Source organism: Sceloporus occidentalis, unplaced genomic scaffold (assembly GCF_023333645.1).
Source record: "Sceloporus occidentalis isolate IW3139 unplaced genomic scaffold, rSceOcc1.0.p SCAF_26, whole genome shotgun sequence".
Taxonomy (NCBI): Eukaryota; Metazoa; Chordata; class Lepidosauria; order Squamata; family Phrynosomatidae; genus Sceloporus; species Sceloporus occidentalis.
Window position 1 is genome coordinate 10,222,005 of NW_028317006.1, and position 23,676 is coordinate 10,245,680.

General features: G+C 43.7%; 1 protein-coding gene across 1 annotated transcript; it reads left to right on the forward strand.

The window, feature by feature from the left end:
* Positions 1-428: 428 nt before the first annotated feature.
* LOC149300136 (dual specificity protein phosphatase 26-like) lies at positions 429-22,203 on the forward strand. The gene is made up of 5 exons (XM_089485569.1): positions 429-595; positions 1,344-1,558; positions 13,843-14,021; positions 16,311-16,325; positions 22,024-22,203. Exons 1-5 carry the CDS (start codon positions 429-431, stop codon positions 22,201-22,203), a joined length of 756 nt encoding a protein of 251 aa, XP_089341695.1.
* Positions 22,204-23,676: the final 1,473 nt, after the last annotated feature.

A 23,676-nucleotide genomic window follows, 5' to 3' on the forward strand; every position in this document is an offset into this window, starting at 1 on the left:
GGTGGACACCATGGGGTGCTGAGGTCTGTGGTGAGCAATTTAATGATCTTCTATGGACCTTCACAAACCTTGCCATGGACACTGGTGTCATCATAGGGACACTTTGCCTATCCCTGGCAGAAAGGTAAAGCCTGCCCAGTCTAGCTTATAAAATAAATGTTGTCCTTTGCTTGTCTACAGAAGAAATCAGTAAAACATGGAGGTGACCAAACCTCCACTGCTCTCTTGTTTCGAACACTATTGGTCTGTTCACTGGGGCTCATCTGGAAATTCACACAGAATCAGCCATTGAAAGTGTTTCTTTACAAAAGTGATGTTGGTGGGGATAGCTTCCTTTAAGGTAGAAAGATTTTTATTCATTCATGACATTTTCTAGCAATTTTTAAACATAATGTTGACTGAATGTCTGTTTCCTGAAAGCAGAAGTCATGGCAACATCTGGATTTTCATATCGCGAGTCCTTACTGAGAGGATCTTCAGAAAGGAGCAGCCATCCTGTTCTAAATGTATTTGAGTTGGAGCAGCTTCTGTATACAGGAAAGGCAGGATGGCGTCATGCGGATGAGGTTTGGCCAGGACTATATTTGGGAGACCAGTAAGTGCTCTTACTTCTACATCCAACATTGCAGGTGTGGCTTGTGAAGTAGGTCAGTGTAGATCATCATGAATATAAGAATACACAAGAAAGGTTTTCGATAAGATAAATAAATGATTGCATTTGACATAAATCCGATGAAAATTACAGCATTTTTTTTAGCATAAAAAATAGAATAGAATATGAAATGTAAAAAATAGTTTCTAAGAGGATTTATAAACGTCAACTAGATGGCAGTGTTTACTTACTGAATTTCAGGTCTGCTAAGACAAGAATAAAGATTATATAATAAAATGTAATATATGTAATACTTTCAGAAAGGGCTGTAAAACTTTGGAGTGCACTACCTGGAGAATTGGACATATTTGGATGTATTTAAAAAAATATTTCTAGAGATATGATCCCATATAATTCATTGCCCTTGGAGTCAGTAAAAGAATCCTACCTTTCCTCCGCTGATATTTTATTTTCATTCTCAGTAATTAGGCAACCAAGTATTAAACATCAGATTAATATAAAAGATTTTGTACAAACTTTATTTTAGATAAAATAAGTTAATGCTCAGTGTTATATATTATATATGGTAGAAACTTAAGTCTGATACATTGCCAATACCTCAGGCATTTCGCAAGTGTAGGAAAAGGTGTAGGAAACGCATCGAAAACTACGATGTATTCAGACACGTGAACGTTTCTTTTAAACTAAAACTCTTTGTAATTGAATAGTAAGATCTCATTTCTGTGCTCAGGGAGATAGCAGCCAATAAAGGTGAGCTGCTTACAATGGGCATCACCCACGTTCTAAACGCTTCGCACAGTCGCTGGAGAGGGGGTGAAGAGTACTATAAAGGAATGGAGATTTCCTACATGGGGATCCAGGCTCAGGATTCACCAGTATTTGACATGAGTGTTCATTTCTACCCTGCCGCAGAATTTATCCATAAAGCACTGAGACAGAAAAGAGGTGAGCCGGTAACACAGCACGGCACAGGCCACCGGGGATTAGAGTATTTCTATCATTTACGAGGCAAGCTCAGGGCCGAATTAATGGCGGAGCACGCAGAGCCATTGCTCCAAGGTCTGGCTGGTGTTCCCATACCTCTCACGTGTCCCACGAAGCAGTGATCAGGTCCCATACCGTGTGGCAATCGTCCTCCCTCACTACCACTGCGCGACTGGAAATGGCCACAAGGGACAGACAGAGGGGAAGTGGTGGATGATGTAATTCATACCTGCCAACAGTCCCAAATTTCCTCGGATAATTCTGTTTTTTGGCTCCTGTCCTGTCAAATTCGGGTCTGTCCTAGCATAAAAAAGTACTGGCTATGCATAGTCCTTTACACTGCGTCAGCACAACGCATTTGGACGAATAACAGCAGTTTTTTATCTGGACAAACACACTAATGTACCTGCATGATTCCATGTGCTGGTCCATCTACTTAACACCGCTGTAATTAAACATAGCATTGGAAACATCATGCGTAGTACTGTTGAATACCCACATGGTTCCCAGAAATGAAACTTTACTCATGGGAAATTTGCCTCATTCATAATATTTCCTGGAAACACATCTGCTAAAGGTGATTTGCTTTAAGAGAACAAATGAACTGTTTTGTCTAAGTGAAGGAACACGGATCCAGTAGTATTAAAACGAGTTCTGAAACTCAATCACACTTCATTCGTGTTTCCAATAGACTTGGGCACCAGGGGGCTCTTCGTGTTCGTCTTCGTGCTCGTCTTCGGGGAAAAAAAAATCTTCGTATTCCGCGAATATTCGCCCGTTCCTGTCTTCTCTTCGGGCGAATATTCGCGGACATTCTTCGTGCTCGTTTAATCTTCGTTTTCCTCCTGGTTGCCTAGCAGGGGTTAATACGGGGTTAATAACACATCACAGCAGCAGCAGCTGCCGTGAAGGTACGTGTGTGCAGCTCTATTGGTCGTTTCGGCAGGGGGCTGGTCTGGCATCAACGAGTGAATTGCAGAACTGCAGAATGCACTTCATTCGTTGATGGCAGGCGAGCCCCCTGCCGAAACGACCAATAGAGTTGCACACACATACCGAGGTGTACTGTCCATAGATGTTTAATAAAAGAATAGGGAATATTTTACATTTTTAAATTGATTTTGGACCACTTTACATGCCTAACATTTGCTACCTATTTACAATGGCATACTTTGCAACAACCCAACTTACTTATTGGACAGGACTGGAAAATAGCAGGACTGTCCACCAAAATCTTGGGTGTGTTGGCAGGTATGCTGATGGAAAAATGTTGGACAAGAACTAAAAAATAGCTTAGGGTTAATGTACGGTTATGTTTAAGATTAGTAGCAGTGCACTGGTTTGGTTAAAGATGGATTATGTCTAAATAATAATAATTAAATTTTAATGTTTTTTTTTAAAAAAAAATAGGGGTTTATTTAAATGTATTTTAAAGTTAGATTTATTATTTAGTACTTGATTATATTTATTAAATGTTTATAGTAGCGTTACCTACCGAGCTATACCTACCTATGTGTATTTGCATTTTGCATACCTAGTTTAGCTAAATTAGATGGGACAGGACTGGAAAAAAGCAGGACTGTCCCTGAAAAAGTTGGGTCTGTTGGCAGGTATGTGGATGGAAAAATGTTATAGGGTGAAGTGTGAGTTATAGTGTTAATGTAATGCTATTAGTGAGTGAAGGCCAGGGCAAATAACAAGGAAAAGGTCCTTGTGTTTTGTGCATTGTAAGTGTGTGTGTATGTGTGTTATGTGTGATGTCACTGTGTGTTATATGTGTTATATGTGTTATTGTGTGTGTTATGTTTGGTTGGTTGTGTATCAGAAGGAAAATAATGAAATGGAAAAGGAAATGGGAAAGGCAAATGAGTGGGCAATTGGCGACCCGCTCACCTGTTTCACCCCAGGGCAAAGCACCCAAACACTGTCAGTCTTAGACGTTTGGCAGCAGACTTCCAGAGCTCAGACACAAGGCCCTAGCGTAAGCTGGCCACTCCGGCGGAGGTAGCAGGCGTTGCCACACCGCAAACAGAGGCAGCCAGGGGGGAGAAACTGCCCTTACCATTAGGGACATTTTGGGCATGACTCTAGCCAGGAAGCGAACTGGCAGAGAAGAGATGCTGGCACCACCACCAGCAGCAGCATTGAAAAGGCGAATGAGTGGGCAATTGGCGACCCACTCACCTGTTTCACCCCAGGGCAAAGCACCCAAACACTGTCAGTCTTAGACGTTTGGCAGCAGACTTCCAGAGCTCAGACACAAGGCCCTAGCGTAAGCTGGCCACTCCGGCGGAGGTAGCAGGCGTTGCCACACCGCAGACAGAGGCAGCCAGGGGGGAGAAACTGCCCTTACAATTAGGGACATTTTGGGCATGACTCTAGCCAGGAAGCGAACTGGCAGAGAAGAGATGCTGGCACCACCACCACCACCACCACCACCAGCAGCATTGAAAAATTGGAAAGGCGAATGAGAGGGCAATTGGCGACCCGCTCACCTGTTTCACCCCAGGGCAAAGCACCCAAACACTGTCAGTCTTAGACGTTTGGCAGCAGACTTCCAGAGCTCAGACACAAGGCCCTAGCGTAAGCTGGCCACTCCGGCGGAGGTAGCAGGCGTTGCCACACCGCAGACAGAGGCAGCCAGGGGGGAGAAACTGCCCTTACAATTAGGGACATTTGAGGCATGACACTAGCCAGGAAGCGAACTGGCAGAGAAGAGATGCTGGCACCACCACCAGCAGCAGCATTGAAAAGGCGAATGAGTGGGCAATTGGCGACCCACTCACCTGTTTCACCCCAGGGCAAAGCACCCAAACACTGTCAGTCTTAGACGTTTGGCAGCAGACTTCCAGAGCTCAGACACAAGGCCCTAGCGTAAGCTGGCCACTCCGGCGGAGGTAGCAGGCGTTGCCACACCGCAGACAGAGGCAGCCAGGGGGGAGAAACTGCCCTTACAATTAGGGACATTTTGGGCATGACTCTAGCCAGGAAGCGAACTGGCAGAGAAGAGATGCTGGCACCACCACCACCACCACCACCACCAGCAGCATTGAAAAATTGGAAAGGCGAATGAGAGGGCAATTGGCGACCCGCTCACCTGTTTCACCCCAGGGCAAAGCACCCAAACACTGTCAGTCTTAGACGTTTGGCAGCAGACTTCCAGAGCTCAGACACAAGGCCCTAGCGTAAGCTGGCCACTCCGGCGGAGGTAGCAGGCGTTGCCACACCGCAGACAGAGGCAGCCAGGGGGGAGAAACTGCCCTTACAATTAGGGACATTTGAGGCATGACACTAGCCAGGAAGCGAACTGGCAGAGAAGAGATGCTGGCACCACCACCAGCAGCAGCATTGAAAAGGCGAATGAGTGGGCAATTGGCGACCCACTCACCTGTTTCACCCCAGGGCAAAGCACCCAAACACTGTCAGTCTTAGACGTTTGGCAGCAGACTTCCAGAGCTCAGACACAAGGCCCTAGCGTAAGCTGGCCACTCCGGCGGAGGTAGCAGGCGTTGCCACACCGCAGACAGAGGCAGCCAGGGGGGAGAAACTGCCCTTACAATTAGGGACATTTTGGGCATGACTCTAGCCAGGAAGCGAACTGGCAGAGAAGAGATGCTGGCACCACCACCACCACCACCACCACCAGCAGCATTGAAAAATTGGAAAGGCGAATGAGAGGGCAATTGGCGACCCGCTCACCTGTTTCACCCCAGGGCAAAGCACCCAAACACTGTCAGTCTTAGACGTTTGGCAGCAGACTTCCAGAGCTCAGACACAAGGCCCTAGCGTAAGCTGGCCACTCCGGCGGAGGTAGCAGGCGTTGCCACACCGCAGACAGAGGCAGCCAGGGGGGAGAAACTGCCCTTACAATTAGGGACATTTGAGGCATGACACTAGCCAGGAAGCGAACTGGCAGAGAAGAGATGCTGGCACCACCACCAGCAGCAGCATTGAAAAGGCGAATGAGTGGGCAATTGGCGACCCACTCACCTGTTTCACCCCAGGGCAAAGCACCCAAACACTGTCAGTCTTAGACGTTTGGCAGCAGACTTCCAGAGCTCAGACACAAGGCCCTAGCGTAAGCTGGCCACTCCGGCGGAGGTAGCAGGCGTTGCCACACCGCAAACAGAGGCAGCCAGGGGGGAGAAACTGCCCTTACCATTAGGGACATTTTGGGCATGACTCTAGCCAGGAAGCGAACTGGCAGAGAAGAGATGCTGGCACCACCACCAGCAGCAGCATTGAAAAGGCGAATGAGTGGGCAATTGGCGACCCACTCACCTGTTTCACCCCAGGGCAAAGCACCCAAACACTGTCAGTCTTAGACGTTTGGCAGCAGACTTCCAGAGCTCAGACACAAGGCCCTAGCGTAAGCTGGCCACTCCGGCGGAGGTAGCAGGCGTTGCCACACCGCAGACAGAGGCAGCCAGGGGGGAGAAACTGCCCTTACAATTAGGGACATTTTGGGCATGACTCTAGCCAGGAAGCGAACTGGCAGAGAAGAGATGCTGGCACCACCACCACCACCACCACCACCACCAGCAGCATTGAAAAATTGGAAAGGCGAATGAGAGGGCAATTGGCGACCCGCTCACCTGTTTCACCCCAGGGCAAAGCACCCAAACACTGTCAGTCTTAGACGTTTGGCAGCAGACTTCCAGAGCTCAGACACAAGGCCCTAGCGTAAGCTGGCCACTCCGGCGGAGGTAGCAGGCGTTGCCACACCGCAGACAGAGGCAGCCAGGGAGGAGAAACTGCCCTTACAATTAGGGACATTTTGGGCATGACTCTAGCCAGGAAGCGAACTGGCAGAGAAGAGATGCTGGCACCACCACCACCACCACCACCACCACCACCAGCAGCATTGAAAAATTGGAAAGGCGAATGAGAGGGCAATTGGCGACCCGCTCACCTGTTTCACCCCAGGGCAAAGCACCCAAACACTGTCAGTCTTAGACGTTTGGCAGCAGACTTCCAGAGCTCAGACACAAGGCCCTAGCGTAAGCTGGCCACTCCGGCGGAGGTAGCAGGCGTTGCCACACCGCAAACAGACGCAGCCAGAGGGGAGAAACTGCCCTTACCACTAGGGACATTTTGGGCATGACTCTAGCCAGGAAGCGAACTGGCAGAGAAGAGATGCTGGCACCACCACCACCACCAGCAGCAGCATTGAAAAATGGGAAAGGCGAATGAGTGGGCAATTGGCGACCCACTCACCTGTTTCACCCCAGGGCAAAGCACCCAAACACTGTCAGTCTTAAACGTTTGGCAGCAGACTTCCAGAGCTCAGACACAAGGCCCTAGCGTAAGCTGGCCACTCCGGCGGAGGTAGCAGGCGTTGCCACACCGCAGACAGAGGCAGCCAGGGGGGAGAAACTGCCCTTACCATTAGGGACATTTGATTCATGACACTAGCCAGGAAGCGAACTGGCATCGAAGAGACACTGGCACCACCACCAGCAGCAGCAGCAGCAGAATTGGGAAAGGCGAATGAGTGGGCAATTGGCGACCCACTCACCTGTTTCACCCCAGGGCAAAGCATCCAAAAACTGTCAGTCCTTGGCGTTTGGGAGCGGACTTCCAGAACTCAGACACAAGGCCCTAGCGTAAGCTGGCTACACCGGCGGAGGTAGCAGGCGTTGCCACACCGCAACAAGTGCAACCAGGGGGGAGAAACTACCCTTACCATCAGGGACATTCGAGGCATGACACTAGCCAGGAAGCGAACTGGCATTGAAGAGAGACACTGGCACCACCACCAGCAGCAGCAGAATTGGGAAAGGCGAATGAGTGGGCAATTGACGACCCGCTCACCTGTTTCACCCCAGGGCAAAGCATCCAAGCACTGTCAGTCCTTGGCGTTTGGGAGCAGACCTACAGAACTCAGACACAAGGCCCTAGCGTAAGCTGGCTACACCGGCGGAGGTAGCAGGCGTTGCCACACCGCAGCAAGTGCAACCAGGGGGGAGAAACTACCCTTACCATCAGGGACATTCGAGGCATGACACTAGCCAGGAAGCGAACTGGCATTGAAGAGAGACACTGGCACCACCACCAGCAGCAGCAGAATTGGGAAAGGCGAATGAGTGGGCAATTGACGACCCGCTCACCTGTTTCACCCCAGGGCAAAGCATCCAAGCACTGTCAGTCCTTGGCGTTTGGGAGCAGACCTACAGAACTCAGACACAAGGCCCTAGCATAAGCTAGCTACACCGGCGGAGGTAGCAGGCGTTGCCACACCGCAGCAAGTGCAACCAGGGGGGAGAAACTACCCTTTCCATTAGGGACATCTGAGGCATGATTTCAGCCAGGAAGCGAACTGGCAAAAGATACTGGCACCACCACCAGCAGCAGCGTTGGAAACGGAAAAAGGTGAATGAGTGGGCAATTGACGACCCACTCACCTGTTTCACCCCAGGGCAAAGCATCCAAAGACTGTCAGTCCTAGGCGTTTGGGAGCGGACTTACAGAGCTCAGACACTAGGCCCTAGCGTAAATTGGCTACACCAGCGGAGGTAGCAGGCATTGCCACACCGCAGCAAGTGCAACCAGGGGGAGAAACTACCTTAAACATTAGAGAGAAAAAATTTAACTTTCCAAGCTAAGAGCTGGGTAACCCAATTTGGGCAGATTGAATTTAAGAAAGGCAATCTGCTCCATCAGATGAGGTGCCATGCGTGAGCGCTGTGGACTCAGTATGTTTCCAGTCATAGAAAACACGCGCTCACTTTGAACAGTGGTTGGCGGACATGATAGAAGCTGCTGCGCAACCCATGAGAGTGCAGGCCACACACTCTTCTTTTCATCCCAGTAGCTAAGAGGATCAACATTAGGAGCAGAAGGAACTTCACAGAGGTAAAGTTTGACCATTTCAGCAGCACTACTCTCCTTTCTGCTGCTAGCTCTGTCAGATGGTCCAACTATACTGCCAAGTGCCTCTTCCCAAAACGCAGCTGCTCCACTCAGCTGTGTTGTGCTGCTTGTGGCACTGCTGCTGATGCTGCTGCTAGGGGTAGCAGACCACATCATCTCTTCCTCCTCCTGCACCTCACCCTCCTCGGACAGCATTCCCATTTTACGCTGCCAGTCACGCACCTTGTTGACCAATTGCTCCCGGTAGCTACTGAGAACATTGAATTTCAAAGCTAGCTTTCCCTTAATTCTTGGATCACAAAGGCACGCTAGCATCATTTCGGGACTCTCTTCCATTCGCTTGCGAAGGTGTACTTTTAGCAGATCCTTCAGCTTCCTGACTATGGCTGCTACGTCAGGATGTAGAGTGCCACCTTGAACAGCCTCACGGTTTCCAAGGAACACATCCATCTTGCTGCCTAGATGGGAGAACACTGGGATTACCTGGGCCAGACTGGCAGTGTTTGAGCTTAAATTTTCTGTGGCATCCCTGAATGGTTTAAGGACTGCCACTAGCTGGGCGATCACTGTCCAATCCTCCCTATTCAATGGAGAGGTAATCCCAATATTGTGCTCTGAGGCAAGATTATGGATTGCCCTCTGCTGCTCCAAAATCCTCTCTAGCATGTCTAACGTGGAGTTCCACCGTGTACTGACATCCTGACGTAGGCAGTGTACGGGAAGACCTGACCTCTCTTGCTCTTCCCTCAAAAGTTGGCTAGCCTTAACACTATGGTGAAAGTGCCCAGCGATCTTTCTGCAGCGGGACAGAACTACTGCTGCCACATTAGTTCCTTCTGACATTGCTGCCTTCACTACAAGATGGATGATGTGGGCTGCACAGCGCACACCAACAATATGACCATCTCGCAGCGCTTTCACCATATTGGCACCTCCGTCAGTTACCACAAAACCAACTTCAACATTGGTGCCCGCCTCTGCTCCCACCCAAAGGCTAAACATTTTCCTAATCGCATGCAGAATATTTTGGGAAGTGTGCTTTTCATCCATCACTTCTGCATGGAGAAGGAATGATCGGTAGCCTGCTGCAGCAACTTCCTTAGACACACCGGGCTGCCACCAGTGTGCTGTCAAAGAAAGAAAGGCATGCTGGGCGCTAGGTGCACTCCACAAATCTGTAGTGAAATGAACACACTGACCAGCAGCCTTGGAAAGCTCCTCTTTCACTGCTGCAACACAGGACCGATACAGCGAGGGGACAATGTTCCTGCTGAAAGTGGAACGTGACGGAACTGTGTATTGTGGAGCCACAGCCGCCATCAATTGTTTGAAAGGCTCCCCTTCAATCATGGAGAAGGATGCCCCTCCAACAGCAATGAACTGACCAATAAGTCGCGTTACTTTATTGGCCTGCTGTTTGGGCATCGTTCTCTTGGAGTGGAATGCCCCAAATTCTTCCAGGGTGGGCTGGGCATGCAGTGCTCCAACCTGCCTTGGTCTCTGGCTGCCAGCACTAGTTGCTGCTGCTGCTGCTGCTGCTATTGGCTCAGAAGAAGAAGCTGTTGGGGTTTTTCCACGGCCACCAGCTATGCTGCCTGCACTAAGTTTTACCTCTGCATCTTTCCCCAATAGCACAGCGTTGTGTTGAGTGCTGAGGTGATGCTTCATGCTAGCACTGGTAAAATGGCCAGACACTTTCCCTCTGCTTATTAGCTTCCCACAATGTTTGCACTTTCCATAGCGCCCTTCTTCAACATTTTCAAAGTGCTCCCAAATTGGGGCGCGCATAGCCTTGGAGTGTGCCTTGGGTGCTGCTCTTACTGCTCGGGGTGGATGAACAGAGGCAGAACTAGTGGTGGTGGGACTGGTGGTAACAGTACTGGCCATAGTGGGACTGCTAATTGCTTTAGATTTGCTAGGTTTTGCTGCTGCTGCTGGTGGTGGTGATGGTGATGATCGTAGCGGAGAAGGTGGAGGCTCAGGGGAAAATTGTGCACTAGTCATTTGGACACTGCTCCCTGAGGAATCTGATTCCTGACCACTCATCTCCTCTACTTCCTCTGGCTCATAGTCTAGCTCTTCATTAGCCAGATCGAATGGAATTCCTGCTAGGCTGGAGCTAAGACTGATATCGTCGTGAGACTCGTGACTAGTAGTAGTGCGAGCAGGAAGAATAGACTCTGCACTTGGCCTCTCAGTCTCAGGCTCCTCTGCTACCTCGCTAGGTGGAGTTCCACTATGTGTAGCCCTCTCTCTAACTGTCTTTACAAAAATTTTGTAAGGACTTGGTGGCTTGCTAGAGGTACTAGGAGGACATGGCGTGGCGGTACCAGTGGGAACAGTAGGCGCAGCACTAGTGGTGGTAGAGGCGGGGGTGGTGGTGGTGGTGGTTTTCCCTACAAAGGAATGAGATCGCTTTGGTTTGGGACCCCTCTGAGTCTTGCTGCTAATTTGGCTCTGCTTGGTACCTTGCATGCTGCTGGTGGATGGGGAAGATGCTGCTTGGGGCAAAAGGCACTTCTTTTTAGTCACTGGGCTGGTACTACTTGTGCTACCCTTTAACTTTGAACGTGCTTCTGGTGCTTTAGGCTTTCCGTAAAAAACCATAGAGCTTGTGGGCCTAGCCGCACTACTACTGCCTGCTTTTGGTGCCTTTCCTTTACTTGATGATCCTTCAAGCAATGCTTCCCCAAATGATAAGCGAGAGCTTGGCCTACTTGGCCGACTAGACTGACGCAAAGGCTGCATCTTAGAGCTGGTGGTGGTGCTGGTGGTGGTGCTGGTGGTGGTGGTGGTGGTGGTAGATGGAGCTTGTCCCTCCTTAGTCCCAAAAGGAGGATCCATTTCAAATTTTGTGTTGTGTGTGTAGTGTAGTGTAGTGTAGTGTAGTGTAGTGTTTAAAAAACTATAAAAAAAAAAATAAAAAAATAAAAATAAAAAAAAGGAAAAACGAATTAAAGACAAAAAAATTAGAGGAAGTTCTCTTCAGTGCTACTGCTTAAAAAGTAAAACTATGCACTACTGCACTGTGCTGTGTGCAATCTGCCAAAATCCTAAAGTTATTGAAATTATTAACTCAAGATTAACTATTTAATAACTAGCAGTATTTTATTTTTAATTTGAATTTACACGGGCCTAAGAGCTTAGCCTACCACTATGCTAGCCTAAAGCTATATTTCCTTACTATAAGTCTACCTCTAGGCAGACGCTCTCAAACCCACTAAGCTAAAGTGAGGTTAAATCAGATTCAGTATATGATTTATTAATTAATATTAAGTTATATAATATTAATAGATTAGAACTAATTTACTTATATATTATGTATTATAGATAGAAGAATATAGATTATGAATTAGAATTTAGAATTAGAATTACTTATATTATAGATTATGAATTAGAATATTATTATTTATAATATATTATAGATTAAGATTAAAGAAGATTAGAATTATTTTAGTACTACAGCTAGTAGCTTGAAGCTTTGCTTAGTACAGCTCGTCACAGTCAATTTTTCTTGAAAAGAATTAGAAATAAAATAAAATGTCACAGCAAAACAGTTATCTTCACTGCTTGCTGCACTCACTAGCCCAACAAGTTCACTTCACTGATGGACTGAGGTGAGCAAAACACTAAGGGTACTTTTAATAAAATTGAAATAAAATGTAAAATAAATGAGAAAATCTTTGCAAAACAGTTAACGTCACTGCTTGCTGATCAAAAAAAAACACAGCACTTATGCGGCTGCACTCACTAGCCCAACAAGTTCACTTCACTGATGGACTGAGGTGAGCAAAACAAATGAAATAAAATGAAAGATTAATTAAGAAAAATTGACTTGGTCTCTTACTGTTGCTAAAACAAAGCACAAACTATAGAGCTGCAGCACCAGTACTAATAAGATTAGCTGAACTATACGCTAGTAGTAATTAATTAATATTATTACTTTTATTTATAGCTAATTTAATTAACTATTAAGATAAGAAAGAATTAGAGAATTATTGATATTACTGATTTTAGATTAGACACTAGTAGATGTTCTGAATGTCTACAGTACACTCTACACTAGTATACTATTACTAACTATAACTGACAAATATATATATAATTTTATAATGAATTCAATTATTAATTATATTAATTAATATTACTGATTTTAAATTAGACACTAGTAGATGAATGTCTACAGTACACTCTACACTAGTATACTATAGTATATATATATATGACTGACAAATATATATATATATATAATATTATAATGAACTATTAAATTATAGATTCTATTAAATTGTAATTTATAAATTCTATTTAATTTATTTAAGCAGGACAGGCAATAGGCACTAGTGCCAGCCCAGGGCAAGGGCACCCCAGTGCCACTGAGGCACTGGGTGCACTGTCAACTCAACAGCACTTACACTAAAGTTGATGACAAATTAATTTTAAAAAAATTAAATTAATCAAATTATTATTATTAAATATATTAATTAAGTAGCACTGAAGTGAGGATGAAGTACACAGTGAGAAATGGCAGGCTAAGGCTTACCAGTCTCACACAGAACAGAACAATCTCTCTCTGTAACGCTCGGATGCAGCACAGCAGTGTTGCCAAAGCAGTCACAGCGAAAAATGAATGGATCTCTCAGGCAAGCTCTGGTCTTATAAAGGCGCCTTCAGAATTCAAAAAACAGCAGCACAGGCATTGGACGAGACCCTTAGCGTTACGTCACAAGAGTGAGCTGATTGGACAGACGAGGATCAGCTCACTCCTGTTTGAAATTTTGGCGGTTGCGCGGCAAAAACGAATCTTCGTGATTGTGAGTCTTCGTCTTCGCCTACGGTTTGCCGGCACTGTATTCTGTTCTACGTTCCTTCGGAACGAACAAAAAAACGGCCTCTTCGTGCTCGTTTTCATGTTCGCCCGAAGACGAATGCACAAGTCTAGTTTCCAAAGATACTTTGGAATCAAGAGGATAAACACTCTGTTTAGTACCAAGTGGTAAACCGGTCCAAGGTCTGCAGAGCTCATTTTTTTTTCATTTTGGATCTCAAAATAAATGTTGTAAATTCCAAAGTGGAAAAAGTTAAAAAAAACTATTTATATGACCATCTGCCACCTAATACGAACAGTGCTAAAGTCTTCAGATCTGTTATGCACCAAAGTCATGCTGAATGAAAATTGGAGTACAAGGTGCTTTTACCTTAAAGTTCTTGACAAAAATGTTTTGTATTAGTGATATTATTTTGTATCAGTAATATTATTCATAATTTCCTCAGATTAGGCTAGAATAGCTTTTAGGAGTCTAGGACGGAAAGGTAATTTTTCATTTGTTGTGAAATGTATTTGTCAGATTTTTGCATTGCTCTCCCCTTAGGTAAGATTCTGGTCCACTGTGCTGTAGGGGTCAGTAGATCTGCGACCCTCGTGCTTGCGTACCTCATGATACACCATAACATGACTTTGGTTGACGCCATTACCACAGTTAAAGACCGAAGAGGAATCATCCTGAACCGTGGATTTCTACGCCAACTAGTGAAACTTGACAATACGTTGATGAGAACCCATTACAATTAACATTATCCGCTATGCAACCAGGATGGAATTTTATACAATCTGCAAAAAAAAATCAATTGTTTGCCCAGAAGGCTATTGGTGAATTTCAATTTACTCATTTATGAAAAGCTTTGTATTTAATTGTTGGGTAGGAAAAAAATGTGCATTAACATTGTAAACATTTTTAAATGCCCTTACTTCATGTACATGCATGTTAAACATATTATATCAGGTTCCAGGATGGTTTACGACTTCAAACATACATATCTTTCTGAAGTTTAACATATTTCTTTGCCTTAATAGAACTGCCATTTTTAAGTACAGTGATTGGTATTAATTGATACTCCAACATCTAAAACTGCATTAAGCTCACATTTTATAATGTGATACAATAAAGGTAAAGAATGGATCTCTGTCATAGCATATTAACCCTTTCACCAGTACATAATGACTTTGTTGCGGTGGAAGGAACTCTCTCGTGTCGGCAGAAGAAGCAAGCATTACTGACCGATTGCGTGTAGCTGCGCTCGCCGCAAGTGCCGGTACACCGTCATTAGAGGAATGCCCGATCACTACTGACACCTACCAGAAGTTCACTTGATGAAAGGAGAGCCTCAGCAGGGTCTTAGTATGTGGAGTATGACTGTACTCAGATGTTGCTGAACATAAATTGGGTCACTGTTCAGCTGTGGCGCTTACAGTATACAAAAAAATGTATGATTGCAAAACTTTTTTTTATCTATTTCACTAATAATTATGTTTCATGGTTTATGTTTTATGGTTTTAAAAGATGGCCCTACTCCTGAACAAATTCATGTACAATTTTTCCATGTTCATCAAATATGGAAAAGGTGAATATTAGAAAAGCCCCAGGCTGAAGGGGTTAAGAGGATGTGATGTTTAACTGTATGAGCTAACAGGTTCATAACCTTTATATAGCTACTGCCTTCCAACAGTGTCTTAGCTCACACAGAAATATATTTTCTAAGACTCTGGTCCTCAAAACTATATTATTTTTTCAATCTATGTTGAAGTCCATTTAGCAAAGAAGTAACACAGCATGCATTCTTTCGTTATTGGAGTTTGAAAATTAGACATATGTCTCATATTCCACCTCCACAGAAAGTATTAGCATGCAAATATCTTGCACATGCTCAGTAGCGCCCCATTGAAGTATCTCTCACTAAAGTTAAACTTCCCTACATTGTTTCTAATCCTCTGTGTTATAATCCTTGAGATAATCCTTTCTTTCCCTTAGTTATTCCCAGTAACATTAAATGCACAGTCACTTGGAAAGGAAATAAATGTCACCCAGGTGGGGAGTAAACATAAAACTGACCTTCCTATCTTCGCTCTCCAGCAGAGAATCAATGAGCAATTTCTATCCATGCTTGCTGTGAGTGATCTAGGCTGGTTTCAAAGAAATGCAGCTGCTCCTCCAGGTAACGAGGTTTAAGTAGTTTAATACAAAGAATAGTCAAGTAATGCAGTCTTAATCCGAACATAAGGATTGCCACCGTTTAAACCAATGTTCAAACCGAAATAAAAATATAATCCATAAAGCTGAATGCCAGATGAAATAAACAAGGAGTGCTTTCTACAGCTTTAATGACCAAGCGCTTGCACAGAGGGTGTGCATTCATAAAACAGCCCAAATATCCCCCCAAAAAGAGGCTTCTGATAGTTAACTCTTCCCTGCCACTCATTTGCTCAGTTAACTTACAACACTTTGACCCTCTAGTTTTGGATTACGACCTCTTGTTCCACCATCTCCGCCTTTGAAACAAAGTTCCCTCCTGTACGCTGTTAAGGTATGGACTTGAATGAGAGATCTACTGACCATGTGCACAAAGCATACTGTGGTATACTCCCTACTTTCAGCAGAACGAGCTGGGGGGAGGTTAAATGAGATCAACTCCGATAACGAATGAATTCCCGCACCTATTTGCGTTAAGTAAAAATGTACTGAATCCCTTGCAAAAAGGACTCCAATATGTATTTAACATGAAAATAGGACTGTAGTGCACCTTTAGTGGTCATTAATTAGGATTTACTTATTGAAAAAATAGACATGACAAAAATCTTTTTTATTTTTGGTTTTCAACTAGTAAACAATGTTAGTACGTTATGCCTAAGAGTTTGGTTGAACTACATTAAATTATAAATGGAAAATATATCATCTGTACAAGGAGAAAAGGTTACTAAGAACATAAAAAACTAACAGGACTAATCAAAGTTTGTTCAAAAGACTCAAATTACAAGGTGGAAAAATATATATTTCCACTTTACAGGATAAAGCAAAAAGTAGATGTGCATTGCGCATTAAACTACTCTGTAATCTTCCCTATTCTATTTAGTTTAGTGAGATTCGTACACAGACAGATCCATAGAGAAATAGAACATTTCTGCACTTCTCTTTCTCCATGAATCTGCCTGCATTATTCTGGCCTCTGTGCCCACCACAGGAACAACCTCTCCCACAGTCCTCTAAGAGGGGAAGGTTACCCTTGTGGTGCACGCCAAGGCCAGAATAATACAAAGAATAAAGCAGCACAATGGAGAAGGAAGAAGTGGAGATCAGGAAGAAGAAGGGGAGAACAAGAAGCAAAACTGTGGATATACAGAGAAGGTAGGGAGACATTGAGAGAAAGAATCAGAAAGAGTGTGACAGATAATGATAAAGAGTGAGTGAGGGTGAGTGACAACAAATGTAATTTCTGAAAAAAGAAAAAAGAACCCCCTTTGAATTTCGTCTTTAAATACAACATGGCAAACGGTTAACACGTACAAGGGCATCTTTGCATGACAACCCCGTGATCCAGCAGCACAGAAGCAATTCAATATAGCTTGGTCACCACGAAATTAAACGTTAGCTATGCCTAACTAATATGCTATGCTGATGCACAATGCATACATTAAATCTGCCCTAGGGTTACATTAACAATTATCTACAAGCTCACAAATAATTGTAGCAAAATAGAAGTGAACCAAGAAAACAATATAATTTACTGCTTAGCTGTCTTATTAATCTTTTCTTCCACCTCGGACTCTTCCTCTTCTTCCTCCTCTTCAATTTCTTCCTCCTCTTCCTCCTCTTCAATTTCTTCCTCCTCTTGTTTCTCCTCGTCCCTATTTTTAAAAATGATAGCTTGATTATCAACCAAAAAACCTAAAATTCAATACCGTATTTGCTCGATTATAAGACGAGGTTTTTTTCAGAGCAAATGCAGGCTTTTTGTTTTTTTCCTAAATTAATATTTAGATTTTGGGGGGTCGTCTTATAATCAGGGTCGTCTTATAATTGAGCAAATACGGTAAAATGCCAAATGTTGAACTTATAGAAAGAGGTGCCACATCACAAATCTCTACTGTCTCGAAAACCCCACACAGTATCGATATGATTTTTCGACAGGAACATTGATGCCACAATTTATTTAAATGATGTATACGTTGTATGTTGTATAAAATGCCAAAAAAAGTTTAAAAGTTTAAAAAAATCCACACAGCATCTCCTGTATATGAACATTTACTAACCAACCATGCGTTGAGACGCTCCAACAAATACAGCCAGAGCCATGCCATTATTTATGAACTCAAGCATATAACAACATTGTTGACTGCATCGCACTAAGGAGTTTTCATGTAAGTGTAAGTTCAGAAATTCAGTAATGACCTAACGTTCTCACTCAGGAGTTGACAATGCATTTTAGGCATCTGTAAGAGAAAAAATAAAGTAGAGGCTGCAGCTCCAGAGCTACAGTACATCGTTCCCTCTGCAGTGTAATTTTATTGCCGGTCTTAGCTGCTTATAGTAGCCAGTAACTGGCAACAAGGCTCACGGAGGGTCTTTTGAGACCCCCTGGAAGTTTTGCGCCAGTGCTGAAGTTGGCGATGATGGACGCGCAAGGAGAAGCAGTCAGCAGGTAAATTCATAGACAAGCCTTGTAAAGGCCACACTCAGGTATCATATACATTAAAGCTCACATTATACCGGCAGTGGTGCTTAATCTCTGCCTCTACTTGTTTAAATGTTATATTTTTAAGTTATCAGTTGTGCTGAACTTACTGATATTCTTTCCCTTGGCTGCATCTGCGCAATAAACACATTCGGATGATAACAACAACTATGATTATAATCGGCAAAATTAAAAAAAAGCCTATGAGAAGCCAGTTCCGTAAAAGTAATTCTTCTCCATTTGTATTTAATTCAGCATTAATATCTAACAAAACAAAAGAAAAACAAAGATTAGATTCTTCCCAATGTGTAGATTTTGAAGATTGAGTCGTCATTATACATTACACTATAATTTCACTTTCATTATTTATTTTAACAAATATAATTTTCCAGATCTGCATGGTATTTGCTTACTTACCTACAGACTTTCCTCCCCCTCTTTTTCGGTTTAAGATGCAGATTAAGGGTTAAATGAGGCATCATTTTTGGATCGGCAATGAAGGGATTTTTTTTAAAAAAAGACCATTCTAAATATCTACTGGAAAGGGTACTACAACTGTCTGTGATGCTGCCAGTATTAGCTCGATTATGTTCTTACAAGTAATTACAGAACAATAAGAAAGTGTAAAGACAATAAGGGAATGTAAAAAAAATACAAATTACATTTTCAGTAGACTTGTGCAAACCACTTTTGGCCCATTTGTATTCAGAATATGAATTTCGTCCCCTGCCCATTCGGTTCGCCGGAATATGGGGGGGGGGGGGCAATCTTAGTTTGGGAATTAAATACCGTATTGGCTCGGAAATAGGCCGCCCCCGTGTATAGGCCGCACCCTAAAAGTTTGGTGGTTTTTTAAAGAAATTTTTTTTTAATAGACATGCTGCCACTCTGTCTCCTCCCCCCGAGATATTCTGCCACTCTCCCCCACCCAAGATAAGCTGCCACTGTCCTCCTCCTCCTCCCCCCGAGATATGCTGCCACTATCCTCCTCCTCCTCCCCCCCGAGATATGCTGCCACTCTGCCCCCCCCCCCCCCCCGATTTACCAGAGCAGACTGCCGGATGTGCCAGCACCGGAAGTTGTATACGCGTATTGCGTAGGTGTCCCCCGCCGGCCTCGCAAGACACCCGGGAGTCTGCTCTGGTAAGTCTTGGGGGCAGAGGTAAAACGCATCGTGCGGGAAGAGTGGGAAGTGCTGGCAGGGGAGGCTGTCTGAGCGTATCAGAGAGTAGGATACGGGTCCCCTGCACCGCTGCGGGGGATCTGTATCCTAACCCTGCTGCCTGCCCGACTCCGAATATAGGCCGCACCCCCACTTTAAAGACTTAAAGTGGGGGGGGGGAGTGCGGCCTATATTCGAGCCAATACGGTATTTGTTGCCCACATTTACTCTCTCTCACACTCTCTAAATGCTTCAATGTGCCAACCACTTTCGCTTCTGCCGACCACTTCTGCTTCTGTATCTTCTTCATCTTCTCCATTCTCTTCTTTCTTCTCCATTCGATCTTAAATCTGGTATCTTCTTTCTTCATCCGCAACTCAGCTGACATAACCTGGAGGAAGCTAGGCGCTTGTGGTGACATCCTCTCACCGATCCTTGAATCAGGGAAGAGGACGTCACTACAAGCATCGTAATTTTGCCCTCATGTGAACTGATGTCATCTCCCTCATTTGGAGTGATTGGGGAGTGCACGTCACTGCGAGCACCGCCATATTGCCCTGAGTTGGCGCTTTCTGGGATGTCCTCTTAGTAATACTAAGCAATACCGTAAGCATTTTTTAATCTAGTGAGTGCTTTGATTGTAATTAGGTTGTGTATTTAGCTCCAAGCTCATGGTCAGCATCCATTTTCAAAAAAGCACACGGTCAGCCTCCGTTTTGAAACAAAGCACTTGGTCAGTGAACTTTAACACAGCTTGATAGGTTTACAGTCCTATCTCTTACTCTCTTTTCACACTCTCACATTTAGGTTAATGTAATGCTGTTTTTGTATATTCTGGTTTTGCTGTCTGTACTTGCCATTTTTTGGAACACAGCATTTATTGTGAAACCTTTACGTCAATGCATAATTCATCTAAAACCACAACACTGTTGCCTATATTGTGTTAAACATAGAATGTGTTGGCAGATAAGAACCATTCGACCCATCTAGTCCCTGGCCATTTCTCATTTCTTATTTCATATCACTTCTGCTGAAAGGCCATGCATCCACTACTATCTCAGTAAAGTAATACGTCCTAGTTTTCCTTTTAAACCTTTGCCTCTCTAATTTAAGACCATGTCCTCTTGTTGTGGTAGTTTTTCTTGAAATATACTCTTGAAGGAATGGCTTCCAATAACAAAATACTAAAACACCACCCCAGGGCTTTAATACGCCTCTGACACCATCACTTATTATTATTTTTTTCAGTGTAACCCTAGCTCTGCTAAACTTTGTTGTAGCATACTGGTAAAAATTAACTAGTAAGAGGAGAAAGACGCCAAACACGTTCCTCATGTGGCTTAATCACAGGCAAAAAGTCTGAGGCATGAAATGTGGCATCAGCTTCGATTTGAAACAGCAGGGGGTTGGCAATGTATCTTTGATTCTCCAGACCACATCACACACCAGTGTAGTAAGTGCTGTTTTGCTTCTGATCTATTTATTACATATATTTATCCAAAACCACAAGCTCCTGGGAGAAACGATGGTCGCCCAGCACCTCGGTCCTGAATGAAGTCATCATCCCCATCTGTGCTCCTACTCACGTCATGGGCTGATCAAGAACATCAGTAAAGCTTACAAGTTATGATGTAATCATCATAAAAATGAGTAACACATTACTAACCCACATCCTGCTTTAGACTCTTAAATCCAATGCGCTCGTCAGGTTCATTGCAAAATGCGGATTTCCAGCCTATGTCGCAGTGACAATTGTGTTTACTGTTGCAAACCTCAAATACAAAATGCAGACCAATTTACAGGGAGTTAATAACAAGTTTCCAGAGCAGATATAACTGTGTGCACAGAGAAGGACACATCAGCTGTATATACAGATCGCCGTGTCAAAGAACCATTTATTGATTTGCTTCGTTTCACTTACTCCATGGCCATTGCACGTGGTATCCCGTTCACAGCTGTAGTCAGATTGGGAGAAATGTCGGCACTTCTGTCTAATACAGATCTGAAAACACAGTTTTCTTTTATTTACAACTTAATAGCATTGCTCTTCACATCAGAGAAAAATATACATTGTAATAATTATTTAAAAAAATACTATTAATATATTCTTTTGGAATGAATTATATTCTTTTGGAATGAAAAACACATTAAAGGGGCACAGGTCTGCTAACAAACTGCACTTTTACCTTTAGTCTTTCCTGATCATTTTTATTCGGCAAACCATTTACCATTTTAATAACCCTCTGATGAACTCTCTCCAATATGTCTATATCCTTGTGGAGATGGGGTCTCCAGAACTGTACATACATTACATTTATTTATAAAACGCCGGCCGATTCCGCAGCGCTGTTACATTCATTAGAACAATTTATAAACAAACACAATAACACATACAATAACAAACTGGTGCAAAGGAGAAGAGGGCCCTGCTCTTGCGAGCTTACAATCTAGCCGGTGGTTGAGGGGAGTGAGACAATAGGAGAGGACAGCTTGGGTGAGGATGAGTTGATCTGCTTCTGATGTGTTGAAGCCATTTGTTCCGATGGCTGTAATTGGGATGATGGTTGGGAGTACTGTAAAGCAATGTTGTACGCTTCCCTGAACAAGTGGGTTTTCAGAGAGGTTTTGAAAGTTGTGTACGAGGCAGAAAGTCTGACTGAACGGGGAAGGGGATTCCACAGGAGGGGAGCGGCGCGGGTGAAATCCTGAATACGGGAGTGGGAAGAGGTAACAACAGTAGAAGAAAGCAGCATGATACGCTCAGTGAGGTCTGAATGTTGATCATAGGTCTGCTATTCATCCAACTAGCTATACAACCCAGCCCCTGCTTGCTTTGTCCGATGCTTTATTGAACACTAATCTGCAATCACCTTTTTGCCTCTAGATCCTCTTAATACATGGACTCCTTGGAACAAAGCTCGGGACAGAGGTGCAGAAGCCAGATCCCCGCTCATGGACAACTGTTTCGTCCTTACTGGGATTCACCAACCTGGGGTTGGATACTGGTCTATTACTTCGAGGCTTAGAGCGATATGCGAAGCACACACAACATGACCGACACTAAATCCACATTCCCCCTCATTAACAATGCAGTAAGTTCAAGGATCGCATTCATTTGTGCAAATCACGCTAAATCTACTGTTTTTCAACCTATGTATCACAGATATTGTCAGAGAAGGTTGGGTCGATATTGTTACAAAAGTAATGTTACATCTTACTCCAAAACTCATTGAAAACATGATATTTATTGAATGCTCAGGAAAAACTTCTAGGGTGTAATCTAGTTACAGAAATGACTGTTCATTTTGGTTACAATAGACAATTTTCACTTATATTTACCTTGTTTTCCCCACACTTCGTGCCGTCTTTAACCGGATCCACGAGATCTTGTGTTATATAATCTGCATTTAGACAGGTCTCATTTTTCGGAGTGTAGAAAGACACGGTCACATTGGCGACAGCGACCTTGGCTTCTCCTGTGATAGCACATTGTACTTTGCCACAGAACACATCTCTAAGAAACAGGAGAAACAGAAAACGAGGTCAACTGCAATAATAAACGCAATAATAAGCAGTCTTACCGACGCAACTTTACGGATCTATACTGATAATGATCTTATTAGATCTGTACAAGTTTTGCATAGTGGCTAAGGGAATTGTATATGTTCAGACCGGCACTCTTGCTGGGTAAAATCCACAACCTAATCGGTGTATTCGCTTGGCTGATCCCATGGGACGATATGTGTCATTCTTTTCTTAAATGGGACTGTCTCTTTAATGTGTTAGACAATAAATTTTCTAGACATGAGTCTTAACTGTAACACAAGTCATAAGTTACTATGTTTTCTTTCATAGTAGGTGATTAGACATAGAGAATGACTAAATGATACATTTAATGTGACAAACATCAGTTTTATGGGCATCAAGAGGATTGGTCCCGTTATATGCAATTAGTAAAATACCCTATGATTATGCTGTACAAATTATATTACCATAAAGCATGATACGTATAAAACAATATTCTTGCACAAAGTATTAAATGTCGAGCAAGCAGCAGATGCACTTCACTGGTTTCTATGTTTCCATGGCGATATCACCACATTAAGAATCTTATACTTTGAAGCAGAGCTACTCTTTATGAATACGAACCATATTCTTTTCAATAGGACTTACTCTATTTGGCACTTGGCATAGAATCCCCTGACACCACCACAATTTCCAAATCTGTCCCCAATGATATTAAGCTCTCGGTAACATTCATAACTAGCACTTCTAGAATCTGTAAAACATATAAAAAATATACATATGTGATAATATAGACTTGTTATAGGAGACAATTGCGTGAAATCAGTGACAACGGACAGTACATAGCAGGGATTCTATACAGTGTATTAGATCACTAAATGTATAGAAAACATAAAAAGCCACATCATTGACTCACTCTATGTACCCAATAAAGAAATTACATTTGAAAAAGGAATAAATATAAAGAGATACCAGGTTCACGTGTGTTCTGTTTCAAATGAACAGAAAGCTG